Below are 20,992 nucleotides of genomic sequence, written 5' to 3'. Positions count from 1 at the left end.
GTGTGTTTGTGTGTGGGGGGTGTGTGGGTGTGTGGGGTGTGTGGTTGTGTGTGGGGGGTGTGTGTGGGTGTGTGGGGGGTGGGTGTGGGTGTGTGTGTGGGGGTGTGTGCGGTGTGTGGGGTTGTGTGTGTGGGGGTGTGTGTGTGTGGGGTGTGTGTGTGGTGTGGGGTGTGTGTGGGGGGGTGTGTGTGGTGTGTGTGGGGGTGTGTGTGTGTAGGGGAGTGGGGGGTGTGTGGGGGGTGTGTCTGGGGGGGAGGTGTGTGTGTGTGGGGGGGTGTTTGTGGTTGTGTGTGGGGGGGGTGTCTGGGTGTGTGTCTGGGTGTGTGGGGGTGTGTGTGTGTGGGTGTGTGTGTGTGTGTGCGCGTGCAGGAGAGAGAAGGGCAGCGGCTGCGGTGCATCCTGGGAAAGCGAGCAACATGGGGAGGAGAAGGAGCCGCCGCAGCAGCAGCCGGTCCTGGCCGCCGGTCCTGGCCGCCTCCACTTCCCTAAGCCAGCCTGGGGGCCTGCCCACCCTCTCCCCGCCCTCGACCATGTGAGGGGGCAGCTCCCTCCTCCTCCTCCTCCTCCTCCTCCTCCTCCTCCTCGTCCGCCGCCTCCTCCCGCCAGGGCCGGCGCGGATCCCCCCGCGCCCTCCGCAGCCCCCATGATGGACAGGGACTATCCGAGCCCGGGCTTCGCCGACCCGCCGCCGGGGCCTCCCGCCACCTCCTCCTCCTCCTCCTCCTCCTCCTCCTCCTCTTCCTCCTCTTCCTCCTCCTCCTCCTCCAGCACGCAGCCCCCCGCCTCCGCTTGGGCCTACGAGCGCGGCCCCTCCGGCGGGAGCGTCGGGACCGGCTCGGGAGGCAGCCTCAAAGCCAGGTAAGGGGGGGGCGGCCGGCCGGGAAAGGCCGGGGATGCCTTCGGGGCCTTAGGCGGGGGGGACACGGCGCCCAGCGCCCTCCGCATGGCCAAGTCGGGGCTCCGGGGAGGCGCGGCCCAGGCGGCCGAGCCGGGGAAACATCTGCTCCTCCGCTCGCAAACTTCTCCTTCGCCCTCCCCCGGCGGCAGCCTCCGTTTGGCCGCGCTGTTTTTCGGTGGGGTGTGTGACTCGAGCCGGGCCCGGGGACGAACCCGGGCTCCCTCATGGACGACACCCGCCGACCCCGGGGGGAAACAAGGGGCCCAAGGGGCTGGGTTCAAGAGTTCACCCTCCAGCCTTTCCAGGAGAAGCGACGTTTGGGACCCGGGGCCTTGGAGGTTGTGTGTGTGGTGGCGGCGGGGGGCGGGGGGGGGGATATGTTACATCCCGGCGAAACGGTAACTAGAAGGCGTGGTCCGATTTAACGGCCTGGAGAGAGATGAGTGTGTCAAAACTACCTCTTCTGGGGCTGATAGGTGCAGCCCCTAAATTACCGGAGGACGAATACCAGGCAGGGGATCCTTGGTTTCCCGTGACTTCATCCCCAACTACCAACAGGAAGCTTCGCTGCTTTGTGAGCTCACCAGGCTTCTTCACTGGACTCCCAGTTGAAGTACTTTCTATTTTGTATTTTTAAGAAATTCCCCAGCCCCCAGGATCAGGCTGCTCCTGCTAAGGAGTTGGCTCTTTGAAAACCAACGTTGTCCCTTTTTTTTTTCCCCCGACTCGACTAGATGGGGGAGAAGTTGCTATTTTAGGTCTTTCCAAATAAGCCATTTCCCCCCTTTCTAAGTAAAGGGCTGTGGGGTTTTTTTTTTTCCTTAAAGAAAATGGACAGAAACCATAGCAGAGAATTTGAAAGCCTGAATATTATTCAGAATGAAATTGAATAGAAGTAGGTTTCGTAATTTGGTGTGGGGCCCAATTTAAAAAGTTCTGTAGATGATGTTAATTCAGTACCTTACCTTTTCGGTACTAAGTACAGTACGTAACTGCACTGTACCAACTAATCTCTCAGCAGCTGGGGCGGTGTGCCCATGAGTGTGAAAAGGAAAGGGACTTTCTCAGCAAACATCCATAATTTGATGAGAAGCAGCCTGGCCTAGTGGAAAGAGCATGGGCCTGGGATTTCTAGGGTCCGGGTTCTAATTCTGCTCGAATTGCTTGCTGTGGAACCTCGGGGAAATCTCTTAACTTCCCCCTGCCTCAATTCCCTCATCCTTAAAATGGGGATTAAATCCTCCTCCCTCCAGTTTAGACGGTCAGCCCCATAGCCCCATGAGGTGACGACAGACGGTGTCCCACCTAATAAACTGGTATCGACCCCAGGGCTTGATAGCATACGTGCCTAACAGATTCCATTAAAACAATAATGTGGAGCGATGTACGTAAAGTTTTCTAGTTAGAACCCCGAAGGGTGAAGTCCCGTCCGATTATTTTTATTGGACCTCTTCACTGCAATTTAATAGCTCTTCAAACATTGTAACTAGAATCTACACTTTAAGGTGTTTTTCACATTGGGGGAAAAACGGCGCATAGGTTTACATTATGAAAATACACAAGTGAGGCTGGATTCCCTTTTAGTAATGTTGAGCACTGAACTATTAATTTGGGGCTTAGATACTGGAATCCAGGAGTTCTTAAAAGTGGTGCCTCGTTTGTTTTTGTTCACCGGAAATAGAGCACATGTGGGGTGTAGCTCTTCCCTCACCCTTTGTTAAAGTCTTGTGTTAGGGGCTAGGCCCTCGGAAAAACACTGTCCATGCCTCTCAGTGGTACCTCGTTTACATCGTTTGATTTTTAACCCCAAACTCCCACACACACTGGCGTCGGCTCACCGATTTACCAAAAAATTCTGAAGACAGACTGATGTTCTGGAAAAAGAATGTAAGTGCAGCACACTGTGATGCTTTGTGTGATTTGTGCCTTTCTTTGCCCACCATTTAGCCCTCTTAACTACACTTCTTAAAACTGTGTGTCGTATTTCATCCAGAGGCGCCCTGCGCCTTGGAGTTTACCTTTCGGGGAGACTTTTCCTAAAGGTGTAAATTAGTGCCAGTTGTGGTGCTGGATGTGGTAATATGGATACTTATCCACCAGGAATTAGACCTAGTCTGTCACCTCGTTTCTTATAAACCGTTCAATGCCTGACAGATGGTAATGACATTCGGTTGTTAACAACCTGGGCTCAAGCTATCTTTTCATAAGTCTAATATGCAGTATATTCAAGTGCCGTATTTTGAGAACACACTTTAAGTTCCTCAAGCTCTTTGATTTTTTTCTAAAGAAAATGGCCTGCAAGTAATAGGTATTTCCCGCGTTTTGACCATTGGACAATAGATAATGGAGAGCTTAGCTTCTTTCTTTACTACTGTACTGTACAGCTTGCAGGCATCTTGTTGCAGATCCTGCGAAGAACCACTCCCTGCATTCATCACAGGAAATTAAAGGATGAGCATTAGTTAAATAGTAGTAAGGGTATTTACTGAGTACTTGCAGAGTTTACTGTATGCTGTGCTGGCACAGTGTTCTGCACGCAGTAAGCATTTAATCAAGTACTATTACTTCTGTTAATGTATTAAGCTCACGGCAATTACCCCAGCAGCCCAGGACACGTTCCTTGTCCACAAGGAGCTTACCCTCTAACTGTAGGGTAGACGTAGAAATAGTCAACAGAAGCGAATTGGAATAAATTAAAGTGAAAGTTCACTGAATATACTTATATACACACGTGCCGAGGGTTGGCATAAAAGTATCTGTTTATTGTTGTGCTCTCCTAAGCGCTTAGTACATTGCTCTGCACACAGTAAGCGCTCTGTGGATACAATTGAAGGAATAAATAAGTACCAAGTGGAAGAGGCAGCTCCCTCTTCCTGCCCTCTCTCTTCTGATGTCTTGCATTTCCTGCCTCCAGAACACTTCTCTGGCTAAATGGGTAGGTCCCACCTCAAGATTCAGGGTGCTGATAATTAGTTGGCGGAAGGCTTGTTAGAGGAGGTGAGATTTTTTAGGAGGGCTTTGAAGGTGGGGAAGGCCGCGTGGTCTACCATGTTTGTGAGGGAAGGGAGAACTCTGCCCAGGGTCAACCTAACCGACAGTCTTGGGTAGACTTGGGAGGAGTGACTGTGCCCCGCACATGGGACGGGGACTTTGCCTAACCTAAGTAAACTTGTATCCCCACCCCCCCATCCACCCCCCCCCGTCCACCCCCAGTGTTTGACACGAAGTAAGCACTTAACAAATACAGTAAAAATAAAGCAGGAGAGTAGCAGGTGAAGAGAATGAATAAGGAGAGTGGTGTCTTGAAGCCAGTTGTCGTACTGTACTCTCCAAAGTGCTTATTACAGTGGCTAACATAGTAAGTGCTTAACAAATACCGTAATAATAATAATTATTATCAGTACAATGCTCAGCACCTAGTAAGCACTCAGTGAATATCATTGACCCATCTGTTTGAAGTGTAGGGAGATGGGCAAATAATTCATTTGAAAAAGTCAAACTGAATGGAAACAGTTTAAAATTTGATTTCTCTCCTTAATGATTTGTTCCACTTCTCCTGGAGTTGGTTAAGATGGGTGCTGAGTGTCTTGGTACAATTTCTAAAGCAAGAGGCAGATCTTGAACTGTAGAATCAACTACAGGAGAGATGTTCGTTTTCTCTACCTGAGTTTTGTCGTAGAGCAGAAGAGGAAATGACATAGTAAACTGACAAAGGCTACTGTTGGGGATGAGAGATTTGCTTTTTTTTTTTTTTTATTTACTAAGGAGTGGCTGGATGGAAGTAAGTTGTTTCCAGTCAATTATATATGTTTTGAGCCTTCCTCAGCTCAGTCATCCTCTCACCCAACTTTCCAAATACCCATCCAGCAGATGTGGAAGACCAAGATCTGAAGTGTGTTAAGAGGTAGAAATGAATGAAGGGCCAACTCCACATTAAAGAAATGTGTCTTGACAACTTTTTTGGTGCTTCTGTACGGGCAGGTTGCCAGGAGGATTTTAATTAAGTTCTAGTGTTGACCAGCATAAATCTCATAGCAACATGCTTACCCTCTACTAAAATGAGGGAAGGCACCTGGGACTTAAATTCTGCCAAAATCTGGTAAATTTAGTATTCAGTAAATTATTCAGTGCGAGATAGTTGAATGTCTGGACATAAGGCAATCTAAGAAGTCAGGGCATAACCTTGAAAAACCTTTCTTTAGGTAACTCTATGATCTGTAGACTGTAAGCTACTTTTGGGCAGGAATCGTGTCTACCAACTCTGTTGTAATGTCCTTTCCCAATACCATTTATTGATCCGACCACAAGAGTAGCTGGATCGTTCCTGTGGAAAAACAGAATGTGGGGTTGCATGGAAGTCTCAAGTCTGGGAGCCAGCAGAGAGAAAACACATTGTGTTTGCCCATAGCCAGCAAATAGTCCTCCAGAAGCTCTCTCTCCAAATCGAACTTTAGGGGGCCAATTTAACATTAGCTGGGATTGCGTCGTATCGGTAGTGCTGATTTTTAAAAAAATCATATACCGCGAGTCCCGCTACCGAGCCAGCTCGCTCAATCGATATAATAATAATGAATAATTACGCTATTGTGATCTTTGTTAAGCAGTTACATTGTGTCAGTCACTGTACTAAGCGCTGGGGTGGATGCAAGCAAACTGGGTCAGACACAGTCCCCACGTGGGACTCAGTTTCAATTCCCAGTATGGAGCAATTACTGTTTGCAGAGCTCTGTACTGAGTGCCTAGGGGAGCAGTGCAGTAGAGTCGGTAGACAGAATCCCTGCCCTCGAGGTGCTTGTAGTCTAGTGTCTAACTGCTGGACTAACAAAGCATTTGGGCTTTGAGTCTGTCATTGGGCAGGAATTGTCTCTCTCTGTTGCCGAATTGTACATTCCAAGCACTTGCTCTGCATATAGTAAGCGCTCAGTAAATACTATTGAATGAATGACTCCATTGCCACATTGGAGGTGCCTCAGGGCAGGATCCGGACTCCAAAAAGACTGGTGGGTGGATGAGGTCTTGCCAAACCCCTGGCTTCTTTGAGCAGCAGCCGGCAACCAGTCATATTCGGGCAACACGTGTAAAGACTCAAGTGTGCGGAATCAAATTGCCTTGTGAACCAGTTCAGTGTAACACGATTTAATCCTTGCAATGCTGAAAGGATCCAAAGTGCTAAAACAATCAAGTCTTCCTAATGAGGGCAGGTAACGTGGATTCTGCAGAATAGTTTTATCTTGCTCTTAGTTTGCCCCACTTGGATATGACTGTGGTGCAGATCAGCTGGCATTCACAGCCACTAGCTTCCTCTGTTAAATTAGTAAGGAAAAGCTTAGCTGTTTTTGACCAAGGACCCCAAAACTGTTGAATTCTTTACCCCTGACTCTCTGGCGGAGCCTTGATATTAGGACACCATTACTTCATTTTGGCCTTCAAGCAGTCTTGAATGAATCCAAAATGTTTGTGCAGGCCCAGTTGTAGACCGATCTCAATTATATCATTGAGAGGAATAGACTATTGATGCATTTCATTCATGTCATTTAATGGTGTACATTAAAGAATTGCTTAAGAATTGAGCAGGGCCATGCTTAGGATATGGAGCTGTGTGGCACTTGGAACTGATGCCTGTCCATGATCTCCCTCCTCCCTTATCTGGCCAGACCGCTCCTAAGGGCTGGATTCACCTACTGCCTCCACCTCCTCTCCTTCCGCATCCTTCCCAACTCTACAGTCTGATGTCTGTCCCCTTCACTCCATCGAGACCACCCTCTCCAGAGTCACCAATGACTTCCTCGTTACCACATCTAACGTAATCTACGCCGTCCCAGGCCCCCTCGATCTCCAGGCTGCCTCCGACGCCATGGACCACTCCCTTGTTTTAGAAACCTCAACTGACGTTGGTTTCTCTGCAGCTGTTCTCCCCAGGTTCTCCTCACTGCTTTGGTTGATCCCTCTCCGTCTATTTCCCTGGCTCTTCCTCCCACCCCCTAACTGTCGAGTGGCTCTTAAGGCCCCATTCTGGGTCCTCTTCTGTCTCAATTTATGCTCACTACCCCGGGGAGTTCTACCACTCTCACAAATTCACCCTCCATCTCTCTTGCAGATGATTCTTAAATCTCCCTCCCTAGTCCTGACCTTCCTCCTCCTCAGTTTTGTATTTCCTCCTACCCCCAGGTTATGCCCACAAGGTACCTCAAGCTCAGAATATCCAGATTTGAGCTCATCTTCCTTCCCAAATTTTCTCCTCCGTTTCACTTTCATATCATGGTTGACAGCACCACCATCCTCCCCGACTTTCAATCTTAAATCCTGGCTTATCATTGACTCTTCCCTCTCTTTCAATCCCTATATTCACTCTGTCTCCAAGTTCTGTCGGTTCCTCCTCACAACCCTTCCAGTATCTTTCCCTTCTGCACCACTCAGACAGCCACCACGCTGTTTCAGGCACTCATCATATGCAGACTTGACTACTACACCAGCCTCCTCGTGGATCTCCCTGCCTTCCATTTCGCCCCTCCTTAGACCGTACCGCCCAGATCATTTTTCTGAATTATTGTTCTACAAACATTTCCCCACTCCTCCAAATCTTCTAATGGTTGCCTCTTCCTCGTTGCGTCAACATTGGGCAGGAAATGTTTCTACTGCTTCTGTTCTATTGACCCTCCCTAGCACTTAGTCCAATGCTCTGCACACAGTAATGCTCAGTAAGTGCTGCTAATTGATTGATTCTCCCCGTACACCCCAGCTGGTTCTCTTCATTCCTGTTAAGCTAAGCGAGTCACTCTGGCTTTTTCCCACCTCTCCTGCCGCCTACCTTTTACTCACACCCTCCCTCCTGCCTGGAACTCCCTCCCCCTTCTCTTCCAACTTCAGCCTTTCCCATCTTCAAATCCTTTCCAAAATTACATCTACTTCAGGAGGCTTCTGTCAGTTCAGTACTTTTGCATTTAAATAATCTTAACTCCCCATAGCACTTCTTTACATAGCTTATATACTGTTTTACCTCCCCCTATCTGTAATCTACTTTAGTGTTCCTCCCCGCTAGAGTGAAAACTTCTTGAGGGCAGGGTTTGATGTTTTACCATTTCTAGTCTACGGTCCTAAGGGTTTAGTACAGTGTACTTCACAGAGTAAGCACTCAGTGAGTAACATTGATTAGGTGGGATGGAGTTTTGAGGCTTTGACCCTCACAGTCATTGTTCCCACTGCAGCTCTGCTGGGGAGAGGGGAAAAATATATTTGGCTTGGGAAAAAGATGTGTACAGACACTGAGCGAGAGTGCTTAGCAGGAGAGAAGGGTGCTGGGTCCCAGGAGGGAGGTGGATGACATGGGGAATTTGCCTCAAAGGCAGAAACATCCCAGAATTCTCCTGTATCTAGGGACTGTGTTGGCCGATCAGTCAGACAAAGGGAAAAGACTTGTAAAATTTTCACTTGACCTTGCTGAACCTTACCAATTCCATTCTCATTCTCTTCTAGTTACCCAGACCACTAAAGGTAGAAGAGCATAGAGGTAGTCTTCAGTTCAACATGTGCACGCGCACCCACCCACCCACTCCCCCAATCTGATTACTTTGGCAGTCTCCTGGAAATTGTGATTGCACGTGACATTTCAAGACCAGGGCTTTGGGTCTGCAAGTTCTTTGGCAAGACCAGAGGCAATATCTGAAGCCGGCCTTAATGCCAAATACTTAAAGTGATTCTGTTATAAAGTCACAATTCCAAGAAACGATTTCCAGGAAATGAAGCATTTTGGGGAAATTTCCATTTAATACTGATTCAGAAGTTTTCATATGTGTTTTAGCAAGTTGGATTCAAATCATTTTGGGTCGGAAATCAGGTGGGAAGAAAGGATTCAAGGTGGAGACGAGGAGGGAAGAGTATGCCAAAATGAATGCCTTAAATTTGGATTTTAATTTTTCTTTAAAATGTACATTTCACAAAAGAAAGGGCTGAGTTCATTTTATTAGGAGTATGTGTAAACACAGCTATGCTAATATACTTCAGACATCTAAATAGATTCATTTTATTAGTAACAGATCTTTTCCCTCAACTCTTCTTCAGTACAATTTGTGCAAAAGATCCTGCAAAATCCCCCAAAGTTACACAATAATGTAGATTTTGTATGGTCACTGCCCTATAATGCCAGATGACCAAACACTGAGAAGAGTGAACAAAATGTTAATGCATTAAGAAAAACTTTAAACTACGGTACTCCCAATTCTTGCCTAAATTTCTGTTGAAGGAAACCGGTGCTGTGGTCAACTCATCTATTCTGATGTTCTGCTCGTGTGGAAGCCCATATGCACACAGGCTGTTTATTTTATAATGGGGCACAACCAACCCAAAGTGGCCCTTAGTGTTAGAAGAATGTTCCTTAATAGAAACACATTTTTGCTAAAATGAATGGCAGAAACAGGTGTATTTTTCTTATTTAGTTAAATCATTGGGAAACTAATTTGTTGTAGGCAGGGAATGTGTCTGTTTCATTGTTATATTGTATTCTCCCAACTGCTTAGGACAGTGCTCTTAACACAGTAAGTGCTCAATAAATACGCTTGATTGATAACTAATGATGAAGAGAAGTAGACAAGTGTACTAAATAAACAGGTAAAACAGAAAGAAACCAGAATCAATTTTGGAATCTATCTGCAAGACCATTTTAAAAAAAAGTATACCAGTTCAACAAAGTTGGGACAGAATGAGGAATAAATCAGTAGAGAGAGGTAAAAAAAAAAAGAGGAAGAGACCACTGATAGATAGATCAGGAGAACAGTTAAGAGTCTTGGGTGAGACAAATTGAGAATTACAGGAAGATAGAAGTAGCATGGCCTAATGGAAAGAGCACGGGCCTGGGAGTCAGAAGGACCTGATTCTAATCCCAGCACTGCCACTTGTCTGCTGCGTGACCTTGGGCAAGTCATTTAACTTCTCTGTTACCTCATCTGTAAAATGGGGATTAATACTGCCAGCCTCAGGTGGGACATGGACTGTGTCCAATCTGATTTGCTTGTATCTACCCCAGTGCTTAGTGTACAGTGCCTGGCACATCATAAGTGCCTAAAAGTTACAATTAAAAAAAAAAAGGTGGCAGAACACAGTCACAAAGCCAGGTGAAGATTGGGTATTTCTTCTAACAACCTTATAAAGATTTTGGGCAAACTGAAGGTAAGTTTTTAAAAAGATTTCTGTTTGAAGATTTATGTGAGAGAAACTCTCCGTTGAAGATCATTTACTTCATTTTCTTCATTCACACCAATCGGAAAGGGTAGTCGCGTTTTGAAGAAAGAATACATTTGAAGTATAAATGTAGAAAGAGTTGGCATTTTAGAAGAACTCTGACTGCATAGTAAAAAGTATTAGGCAGAATTGTCTTCGAGTATTTGCTGGGTACTCTTAAGTTTTTCTTAAGACACAATTACTTGTGTATAAATTTCTCCCCTCCACTGAAGATGAAAGCAGCAGTGTTCTTCCAGAAATTGAACTGAGATGATTCCACCCAGCTTGATAGCTAAGTCTAACCTAAGAAGCAAAGCTGAACTCAGCCTAATAAAATGATTCTCAATTCAATTTGCAGCAGTATTTAAATCATTTTGTGCTTAATCTCAGTTTAATAAAATGCTCTCTAATCCGATTTACAGTAGCGTTTAGAGCAGGCATGTCAAACTAGCAGGCTGTGGGTCTAACTTTGTCTTGCTTTGAGGCAGGATGGTCACATATTTACAGGTTCCATCACTGCACCCAAAAAAGCCCCCAGCTGGGCCCGTTTGGTTCCGCTTTGGCCTGGGAGGTGGGAAAGATCCTGACAGCCGTGTTTCCTGTCTTGGCCGCTCAGACCGGACCCTGTCTTGCTGTGAGGATGTCTGAGCCCTGCAGGAGACAGGCACAGCAGCATGAAGGCGGCGGAGAGAAAAGAGGCAGTTAGGCTAGTCCCTTCCCACCTGTTGGAAAACCCGACTCCTTACTCTAGACCTAACGGGATAAATTCGGTCAATCATATTTATTGAGCGCTTACTGTGTGCAGAGCACTGTACTAAGCGCATGGGAGAGTACAGTACAACAGTAAACAGACATTCTTTGCCCACAACGAGCTTATGGTCTAGAGGATGCCAGTGGATTGCCTGCGACTCTTCTCTGTGGTAGCCAGGCCACCCATGGTAACAGTGACAGTTCTGAACAAGGCCCTGTGCTTCTGACTGAGGTTGGCGAGGGGCGGGTTCAACTGTGTGTCTTTTCTGTCTATTATCTGAGGGTCTAATGTTTAAGTGTCCGCTGGAGAGACATACAGCCCCTCCACACCTCTGTATGACTCTCTTTTACCTGGTTTTTATCCCTCCGAATCATGAATTACTGTTCCCACCTCTGTGGAAGCTCATGAATTACTGTTCCCGCCTCTGTGGAAGCCCCACGCTGCACATACAAGAAGTGATTAGAGAGAGTTCTAGTCTCTAATTTCTCCTCTTGTTCTATTTAATAAGAGGGCCCTATGTTGCTTAGAATTTTTCAGTAATTTGCCACCTTTGAAAGTACAGCTCCAGGATGAATGGGTAACTGCAGAAAAGACTCGTCCATAGGAAGGAGTTGCCAGGCTTGGTTTAGACTTTTTTGGCTGGCACAATGTGGCCCACTCTGACAAGTTCATGGGTTCTCTTCATTATCTTCCCTCTATTTTATAATCAAAGTGACTGAGTGTTGGATTTCTCAAAATAATAATGAGAAAATGTTCAGTTTAGCTTTGGGTAGCATTAATGTTGCATCCTTAAGTAGTTTAAACAGCAGTGTAGGTAAGTGAAATTCATCCCCTGGGAGCCAAGCACAGGTTGACGATCACCTGTGAGCCGGCCAGGAACATTTTCCTTAACCAGACTGCAGTACGAGGGTTCCTGGAGGTAGGGTTTTTGGGAACAGAACTTCCAAATAAGGTTATGTAATAAGAGCTGTTATTAAAATTTAGAAAAAAAAATGATCGACAGTGGAGTCGCACATCAGACAGTTTGCAGCTGCAACTGCTAGTTGCATTCCCGAGTGCTGTTTTTGTGTATCATTGAAATAATCCCTTTTATAGTTCTTAGGTGATTCTGGCTGGGGAGAGGCAGGAAACTTTTAGGGGGCCCTTTCCGATGTGGGGAGATCAGTACGTTCTTAAAAAGGACTTCTAGACCAACTGCTTGCATAGAACATTTGTACAGGGGCTGTATCCAACTCTGCCTCAGTTACCTCATCAAGGCTGTGAGTCCCATGTGGGACATGGACTGTGTCCAATCCCATTAGCTTGTATGTACCCCAGCGCTTTAGTACAGTGCCTGGCATGTAGTAAGCTCTTAACAAATACCACAAAGAAATGATTATAGGCAATCAGTCCAAGTCATGATATGTACATTAGCATAATTTGTAGAGGATTAGGTGGAGTTAGGACAATCTGTGTCCGTGAAATAGAATGGCTCTGTGCTTGGCATCATGTATGTTGTGGAGTGAGGCCGTCTTGTCCGTCGTAATAATCACTGGGGTCTTCTGCCAGCTTGATGAGAAGCAGAGAATCGGTATACAGCAAAGGATTTCAGTGTCCTCACAGTGTTACTATCTCACATCACACTGAAATTAGCTCCAGTTACCCAGTTGAGATGGGGAAGAATTTAAAATGAGGGTCCCCATGATGGGTCTGCGTCTTTTTCTATTAGAAAGGCACTACAATAATACGTGATTCAGCTATTTTGGACAAGCAAGCACTTAGGCCTTAAAAACCTGCTGTTCCAGGAGGCACTCCCCTCAACCAAGAAAAACACTGCAGTTCCAACAACAATACCAGGAGGTCGTCTTCCCCAGCATTCCTAGGAAGCAGCCCCCTCAACTGGGTGGGACAGAGCAACTTCAAACTCCAGATCTGAGAAGCAGCCCCAGCACTCACCTTTCCCTAAGGCCTCAACTTTCTTTGAACTTTGCAGCCAGGTAGGCTTACCTGGAAAACTGACTGTTTTCCAGGAGCTTTTGATTTGCATTGATTTTTGTTGGATGCAACTCCAGGGTAATGGGAGGAAAATTGGTAGGCTTTAGAATCAATTGGCGAGTCAATCTCCAGGAATTTTACTCTTGCCGAAGGGCATAAGTTCGTGCAATTTTTTGAAAACACTCAAAGTGTGTTGTTTTTAGTAAAAGGTTATGCAGTTTGTTGAGAAGTGAATGTTGGGTTGTTCCGTTTAGAAGGTGGATGCTGAGCTGCCTAAAGATGCCTACTTTAAAGTAGGTATCTTTGTATGGTTTTCTGCAATGTTTTTCTTTGGTATTAAGTTAAATACACAATTGCCAGACCTAACCTGAAGAGAATTGCTAGTTGCCCTTGTGTATTTATTTAATAGGAGGATCCTCTAGAACGAGTGATGACCAGGAAATGAAAAAAAGACTAAAACGAATTGCGAGGCTTTTGGAATTGTGCCGAAATTGAGCTTCGATGGTTGTTATGATCGGGGATGCAGCCAGACATATGCCACATCACCATGGCGTACCATTCGTTTCCCAGAGGAGAGGCAGAAGGGAGCTGCCATCCTGTTGGGTCTTGGCAGCAAGTTGCCTGGGCAGCTGGTGAAAATGCCCAAATCTATCTGCACTCTGTTCTTTGTGATGTGTGCGCAATTAATAGAATGATCTTTGTTCGTTCGCTCAAACTTGGTTAGGTTTGGGGGGAGAAAAAACCAAGGCAGCAACCTCCTTAAACTCTCTTTGCTCAGTTGAAAAGAGAAGTCTTCATTTCTGCTACCCGGAGTACATTTTTGGGACAAAATTATGCAACTTCAATTTTAAGGCATATTAAATCTTTTAAGAATGCAATGGGTGAATACATGGGTGCACAAACAAAATGCTCATGTGTAAAGCCCTAAGGGTGGCCTCTTGAAGGATTAATTGAACACCAAAGCAGGCTGACCATCTTTGAGGTAGTGGTGGTGATATAGGAAAAAGACTTAAAAGTTCCAGGATAAATTAATTCAATCATTTTTACTGGAGCGCTTACTGTGTGCAAAGCACTGTACTAAGCGCTTGGGAGAGTACAATATAACACCATCAGGGTAGAAAGGAGACAGCCTCCGTGACTTTGATTTTTTTTGAAATCAGGACTTAATTTCTCCAAAATTTTAGAATTGGGGTTCTCTGCGCTAAACCTAACTCTAGCAGATTGCCAACCAAGTATTCCGGTCTTTAGGTTGGGAAATCAAGACACAGAAGTGACTTGCTAGGAGGTAATAGAAACTGGGAACAGAATTTAATATACCTGACTTTTTCAATCTGTTTACTCCAAAACCCCTCTTTGGAAAAACATTTTGAAGGTACCAGTTGATAATAGTAAGACTCCAAAACAGCACATGGGAAGTCCAGTCGACTGACATAAATATTTTTGCTCTTGAAATAATAATCTATTGTGGGGGGTTGCCGCAATAACACTACTTGGCCAACAACGAGGTTAGGGAAGTTAAATTCCAGAAGTTGGTCTTCTTATATGGTGAGATTGCCACTGTTTTATCCTGAGATAAAATTATTTTTCTGTCATCTCAACTAATTTAATTTTTTGAATATTGTTTCAAGACACCGTGATAGGTCTGTTTCCTTTCCTAGACTGATATAATGCTCATCCTAGTCAGCTTGCCCTCCACCTACTTCAGAACTATTTGGATGGGGGAGTAATGTAACTCTAACTTGAATATGCTTAAATAAGGTTTTTTGGTGTGTTTTTTTTAGAAATGCTGTACAATTATAAATGGACTAAAGTACTCCAGTAATTTTCTGCAGCTGATATGCATGCAGACATCTCCACTGGTTTGTGACTGCTGATATTAATAACAGAGCACCTATATTAATAAGAGTTCCTTCATTTTCTCATCACATCTCATAAACAGCAAAAGGAAAATTACAAAGAATCCTCATATATCAGAGTTCATTAACTTGAGCCTTTCTTTTAACTCCAAAATAAATTATTACCTAATAAATATCTAATCAGTTCTTGGAACTCAGTTTTTTTCTCTACAAAATGGTTCCTATCTTATAAATAAAAAGCATCATAAAGTTGGCATCTGAATGTAGCTTGGAAAGCGTATTTTAGAGGTCCTTAAAATTGGATCCAAATAGGTATTTACTGTTATTTTCCTGCTTGTCCAGTTCTTTGTAGCTTAGAAAACAGGTTTTGCAGTAGAGAAGATTTATTGATGCATTGGTTAGCTAGATGCAGGAAAAAAAACCCTCCCAACTTCAGAGGGACTTTTTCAATTATGAATAGGTTTTGTATTTTGTAACTAAAAACTGCACTTTAAAAGCTGAAAGGGAACTTTGTCTCAGTTTTATTGTAATTTTGCTGTGGTTGAATTTTTTTCACAAAAAAAGTGGTATGCTAACTGAAGGCAGAATTATTCATACAGTGCTTAAGATTTTAATTCTTGAGTGCAAGTGCTGGCTTGTCTCAAATCTTGGAATGAAACCCTTATACTGCTATTAGACTTTCTTTTTTCCTTTCCCGGCACCTTTTCTAATGCCGTTTTGAACTTAGTAAAGAGTTGATTTCTAAGCATCACAAATCCTAATAAAAGTAGGTTGACTAGAGAATAGAGTACCATGTTAATAGTGCCTCACTCTCAAAAGGATAAATGAAGTATTCTTGAGGATATTTTTTTCAAGGACATTTTTCTTTGCTATAATACTGTACTTGCTTCTAGAGATGAGGTCAGAGTTTTGGATGAGAACTGACCACATGCTGTAATTAAATATCCCTTGATACTTTTGAAACAGTAAATCCGTTAACTCTGTACTTTCTAAATCTTTCCCAATGCTATTGTCAGCCCCCTTCCTCAATGTATGAGAAGCAGCATGGCCTAGTAATAATAATAATAATAATGTTGGTATTTGTTAAGCACTTACTATGTGCAGAGCACTGTTCTAAGCGATGAGGTAGGTACAAGGTAATCAGGTTGTCCCACAGTTAATCCCCATTTTACAGGTGAGGTAATAACTGAGGCACAGAGAAGTTAAGTGACTTGCCCACGGTCACACAGCTGACATGTGGCAGACCCGGGATTAGAACCCATGACCTCCGACCCCCAAGCCCGGGCTCTTTCCACTGAGCACGGGTGTGGGTCAGAGGTCATGGGTTCTAATCCCGGCTCTGCCACTTGTCTGCTGGGTGACCTTGGGCACATCACTTAACTTCTCCGTGCCTCAGTTATCTCATCTGTAAAATGGGGATTAAGACTGTGAGCTCCATGTGGAAAAGCGACTGTGCCCAATCCGATTATCTTGAAATTACCACAGCACTCAGTACAGTTTCTGACACCTAATAGGTGCTTAACAAATACCACAATCATTATTATTTGTTATTACTGTGCATTCCAGTCCCCAAAATGCTGTGTGTCAAGAGAAGTGTCAGAGGTAAAAAGGCCAAAACGTGGCCAGGAGAAAAAACCATGGTGTGTGTTTTTACTGGAATTTGGTATGCATCCTTTATTCACTGTGTTTTAGCAGGGACTTGGTACCGTTAAAAGACACAGAGAGGAACAACTAAAATGGTGAAAGGAATGGAGCAGTTTCCTTAGGAGGAAAGCCTAAAAAGTTAAGAGTATTCCCCAGTCTCTAAGGATGAAGGGTGTGGGGATGATTGAGGTTTATAAAATCAAGATGGGTGCTGTGAGGAAAAACAGAATTATTTTTCACCAGTCCCACAATGCTAGAATTAGAGAGTACTCACTGAAGCTTTAAGGTGATGAGTTTAAAGTAAACTGAAGAAAATACTTTTTTAAACTGTAGGTGGTAAACTCATGTAATTGGTTGCCACCAGGAAGTGTGCAGGCAGAAATTATCAATAGATCTCTCACACACATGCTCGCGTGCTGTTTTCATAAGAGCTTTTTTACTCTGTGTTTTGGATAGCCTGCCTTTGGGGAATTAGATGTATGTTGTTAGATGAGTGTTCCCTCTCTTGATGCAGTACAATGCTGGAATAAATATATGTGAGCATGCAAACAATGCCTATCAAGGCACACTATGAAAAAAAAACTGTGGAATTTGTCAGAGGCATATGTGCCCCATGCAACAAGAGAATGGAATGGATTTGAGAAAGACACATAATGGGGTTATTAGCAGGGAGAGTTAGAAATGTTAGAATTCATGTACCTAAACATGAAGATGGATAAATTTCTGTTGCCACTTTTGAATGACAGAACATAAGGCTTGGATGGATGCTTCGATCTTCACAGCAGTGTTGTTTAGGTTCACGTTCAGATGTCAGATTTACAGTGCTTATTTATAAAGTGGAAACTATAAATCAAAGGGAAGGATTGGGGACAGGATTGTGGTGGTGACAGGTATAAGTTAAAAAAGGGAAAGCAAATGGCCAAAATGTAAAGAGGTTGGTAATCTGGTTCAAGACTGGGTTGGGATTTTTGAGACATGGACTTTCTCACCTACTCTTTCTTTGTCACTTGAAAAAAAAATTCCCAGCAAAGAAATGGAAATAAGAGTTGGTTCTCCTCAGTGATAAGAGTATTTCTGCAAAATGTTCAGACCTTCCCATGAGAAATCTTTAATATTTTAAGGGACTTAAGGTGGGCTGGCCTGCTGTTGTTATAACATGATGGTTCTGAGTGGTGCCCTAGTTTTTGTGCTAAGTGAGATTTAGCATGGATTTTAAATGTTTTCTTAAGAGCACTTACTCTCCTTTTGCTATCATAGATAATTGAACTAACATGTGTTTACCAGGAATAAAGACAAAAGAAATAATATAGCTTTGTAGACAGGAGGAAATCTGAGCCTTGTAATTTATCATGTGATCCTTATTTCATTCTTACCCAGTTGGGCTCAGATTTGGCAAGGCTTTAGGATTGTGTATTATGCAGATAACTGTTGCTATGACAATTTGAATACCAGATAGAATGTTAGGGATTTTAAAAGGGGAAAAAAACAACTATTTCATTTGTATTAAAGATTTTAAAAAATGCTCAAGTATGATCACCACAGTTAAGTAGATTGAGGGTATGGAAAATGACCGATGAATTGGTTCATTAGTTGCGAAGTAAAACTTAATGGTTTTCTATGCTCTGTTACCTGTTTCATATTTTACAATTACGATTCTTTTGAAACTTTAAGATTCAAACGTGGAACAATTTAAATATTTTATTGGAGTGAAGTCAAAATTGTAACATACTGTGTTAAACAGGATATCCACTACAAAACACTTATTAGATTACATCACTTTCTGTAGTCTTGAGAGCATCTGCCATAGTGTTGTGTAAAGCAGAATTGGAAAAGGCTTTTGTCATGTCCAAACAGAACTTCTCATCTTCCCACCCAAACCCTTTCCTCTCATTGTCTCTCTCTTCACTGTAGCCACCACGACTATCCTCCCTGTCTTATAAACCCATAATCTAGGCAGTATCCTGCACTCATTTCTCTTGTTCAGCCCACAAAGTCAATCTATCACCAAATCCTGTCTGTTCTCCCTTCACAAAATTACTAAAATCTGCTCTTTCCTCTCCACCCAAAGTGCTCCGCTTCTGATCCAACCTCTTAACATTATCCCACCTGGACTACCGCATCAGCCTCCTCACTGACTTCCCCGCCTTCTGTCTCTCCTCACACCAGTCCATACTTCAGTCTACTGACTGGATCACTTTTTTACAAAAATGTGCAGTCCACATCTCCCCATTCTTCAAGAACCTCCAGTGGTTGCCCCTCAAACTCTGCATCACATTCCTTACCAATGGTTTAAGAACTCGATCAGCTCACCACCTCCTACCATACAACATTGATTGCCTGCTACAACTCAGCCCTTGCACTGTGCCCCGCTAATACCAGCCTGTGAAGCGGACTTCCATCTTGTCTGTCTTGCCACCAACCCCTTGTCCATGTTCTCCCTCTGGCCTGGAATACCACCCCCCCCCACACTATCATAGATGATAGACCACCACTCTCCCCACCTTCAAAGCCACATTTAAATCACATTGCCAAGAGGGTTTCCCTGGCTAAGTCCTCATTTTCCCTACTCCCTCTCCCTTCTGTGTTGCTCACACACCTGGATCTGTACCCTTTAAACACTTGATATACATCTCACCCTCAGCTTCACAGCACTGAGGTATATATCTGTAATTTATTTTTATATCTGTCTCCACCTCTATACTGTAAGCTCCTTGTAGGCAGGGAGAGTTGAACTCTTCCAAGTGCTTAGTACAGTGCTCTGATCACAGTAAGTGCTCAATAAGTATCATTGATGTAAACAATTTTACACAATTTCCTGTGACTGGTATTATCTAGGAAAAAAGAGAAGGCAAAATTGTTAAAATAACTCATATCCTTTTATACAAGATTATCCCAAGAAAAAAAAACACACTTTTCCTTTGTCAGAATTAAATGTATGCTCACATCTATGAAAGCAGTTGACTTTGCTTTATTAATTTATCTGAAGAAACTTATGCAACTCAGGAGAAAAAATAAAACAGGTGGCAAAGCTTAATGGTTTCAGGAAAAACAAAGCAGTTTCATCGGTGACTTTTAAATTGGTTAAGCAGTGTATATCCATCAGTAAAGTTTTTATCTGCCATTCGTCGGTTGTGTGACCTTGGAGGCATTCTATATGCGAAAATTCATACCTGATGCCCAAATGACTACTGAAATGAAATACTTGTACATCTCTAGACTGTAAGCTCGTTGTGGATAGGGAATGTGTCTACCAAGTCTCTTGCGATCTCTCAAGCACTTAGTACAGTTCTGCATTTAGTAAGCACTGAATAAATACCGTTGATTGATTGGTGCGTATTCGTTTGTGTAAATTGTCTGGTGAACCAGTGTAACCCTTGGATAGACCTTAACCCCGGGAGGCAGTGAGGCTTAAAATAGGGTCTGGAGGGTTAGTTTATCAATTGTACTTATTGGTCTTGGTCTGTTAGATAAAATGAAGGTGTGCCTTAACATCCATTCATGACTCTTTGAGTTTAGGAACAGATCAGCAGTTTTGATAGTTAAGCATCAGTCTAATACAAGCAGGTCTCTGAGTCCTGTTTCTCTTAAGTTCATGAACCAACTGGCAATCTTTATGAGTGCATGTGGTGTGTGTATCTATGTGTGTGTTTATGTGTATGAATTATATTGGTTTACAAAAACATTTATATTTTGTAAACCAACATGAATCAACATGTGAGGAGAGAGAGCTTTTACCTAACTTCTTTTTCAGTTAAATTTCACTGTCACTGGGGAGTAGTACATTTGATCCTAGATAGTATAGGACCAAAAATGGGGTGGTTGTTTTTTCAACTTTATAAATGCCATCCTGCTAAGAAAGCTAGCTCACCAGAGGAGGAAATAATTGAAAAGAACTGAACTGTCAGGTTTTCATAAAGGGCTTGGGTTAAAAATTCCAGTTCTTTTGTTAAATTACTCCTAAGATTTCTACATCACTCTAGTATGACAGATTTGAGGAATCCCTAGTGAGGAGGGATAAGTTGATGCAGCTGACTGAATCTTTGATGTGGAGAGTGGCCAGTTATACTTTTTTTAATTGTTTCTCTTTCCAGTTGTCATTGGGCTTCCTGTCCAAATCTGCTATGGCTATGCAACTTTAAATTCATCCCTGTGGAAATGAATTCTTTGTAAGAGAAACTGTATTGTAAATAGTCTGAGATTTTTTGCTGAATGTTTTGGAGCCCGGGGCAGATTTCTGGGGTTACTCTTGAAATGAATATTCTTGCAGTTGTATTCTGTATTGTTAACTTTAAAATTGTCCATGAAAATAACTGAATTGCCGGGAATTTAGTGATTATTCTAATGTTGGAAACTGGAGTCCAAATGAAATTATTTTAATCTGGTTTCTTGAAAGGCTTTTAAAAAATGTTATTAACTAGAATAGTGACCTTTAAATTAGGGGTGCCTTTTCTTGAAAGTTGAAGTTGTTTGTTTTTTTTAAATGGTATTTTTTAAGCACTTATTATGTTCCAGGCACTAAGTGCTGGGTTAGATACAAGCTAATCAGGGTAGACACAGCCTATGACCACATGGAGCTCACAGTCTTAATCCCCATTTTACAGATGAGGTAACTGAGGTAGAAGTTGTGACTTGCTCAAGGTCGTACTGCAGACAAGT

At 43.4% G+C, this 20,992-nt stretch overlaps 1 protein-coding gene across 1 annotated transcript in view; it reads left to right on the top strand.

Annotated features, from left to right (window-relative positions):
- The first annotated feature begins 415 nt into the window (after positions 1 to 415).
- Positions 416 to 20,992, top strand: part of QSER1 (glutamine and serine rich 1) — a 68,775-nt gene continuing 48,198 nt past the window's right edge. The window contains exon 1 of the mRNA XM_029061163.2: positions 416 to 858. Coding sequence (XP_028916996.1) covers positions 644 to 858 — 215 coding nt within the window. The 5' untranslated portion in view covers positions 416 to 643. The remainder of the gene's footprint in view (positions 859 to 20,992) is intronic.

The sequence above is a fragment of the Ornithorhynchus anatinus genome, chromosome 3 (genome assembly GCF_004115215.2).
Source record: "Ornithorhynchus anatinus isolate Pmale09 chromosome 3, mOrnAna1.pri.v4, whole genome shotgun sequence".
In the NCBI taxonomy this organism is placed as follows: domain Eukaryota; kingdom Metazoa; phylum Chordata; class Mammalia; order Monotremata; family Ornithorhynchidae; genus Ornithorhynchus; species Ornithorhynchus anatinus.
This window is presented reverse-complemented; position numbering and strand designations above follow the sequence as displayed.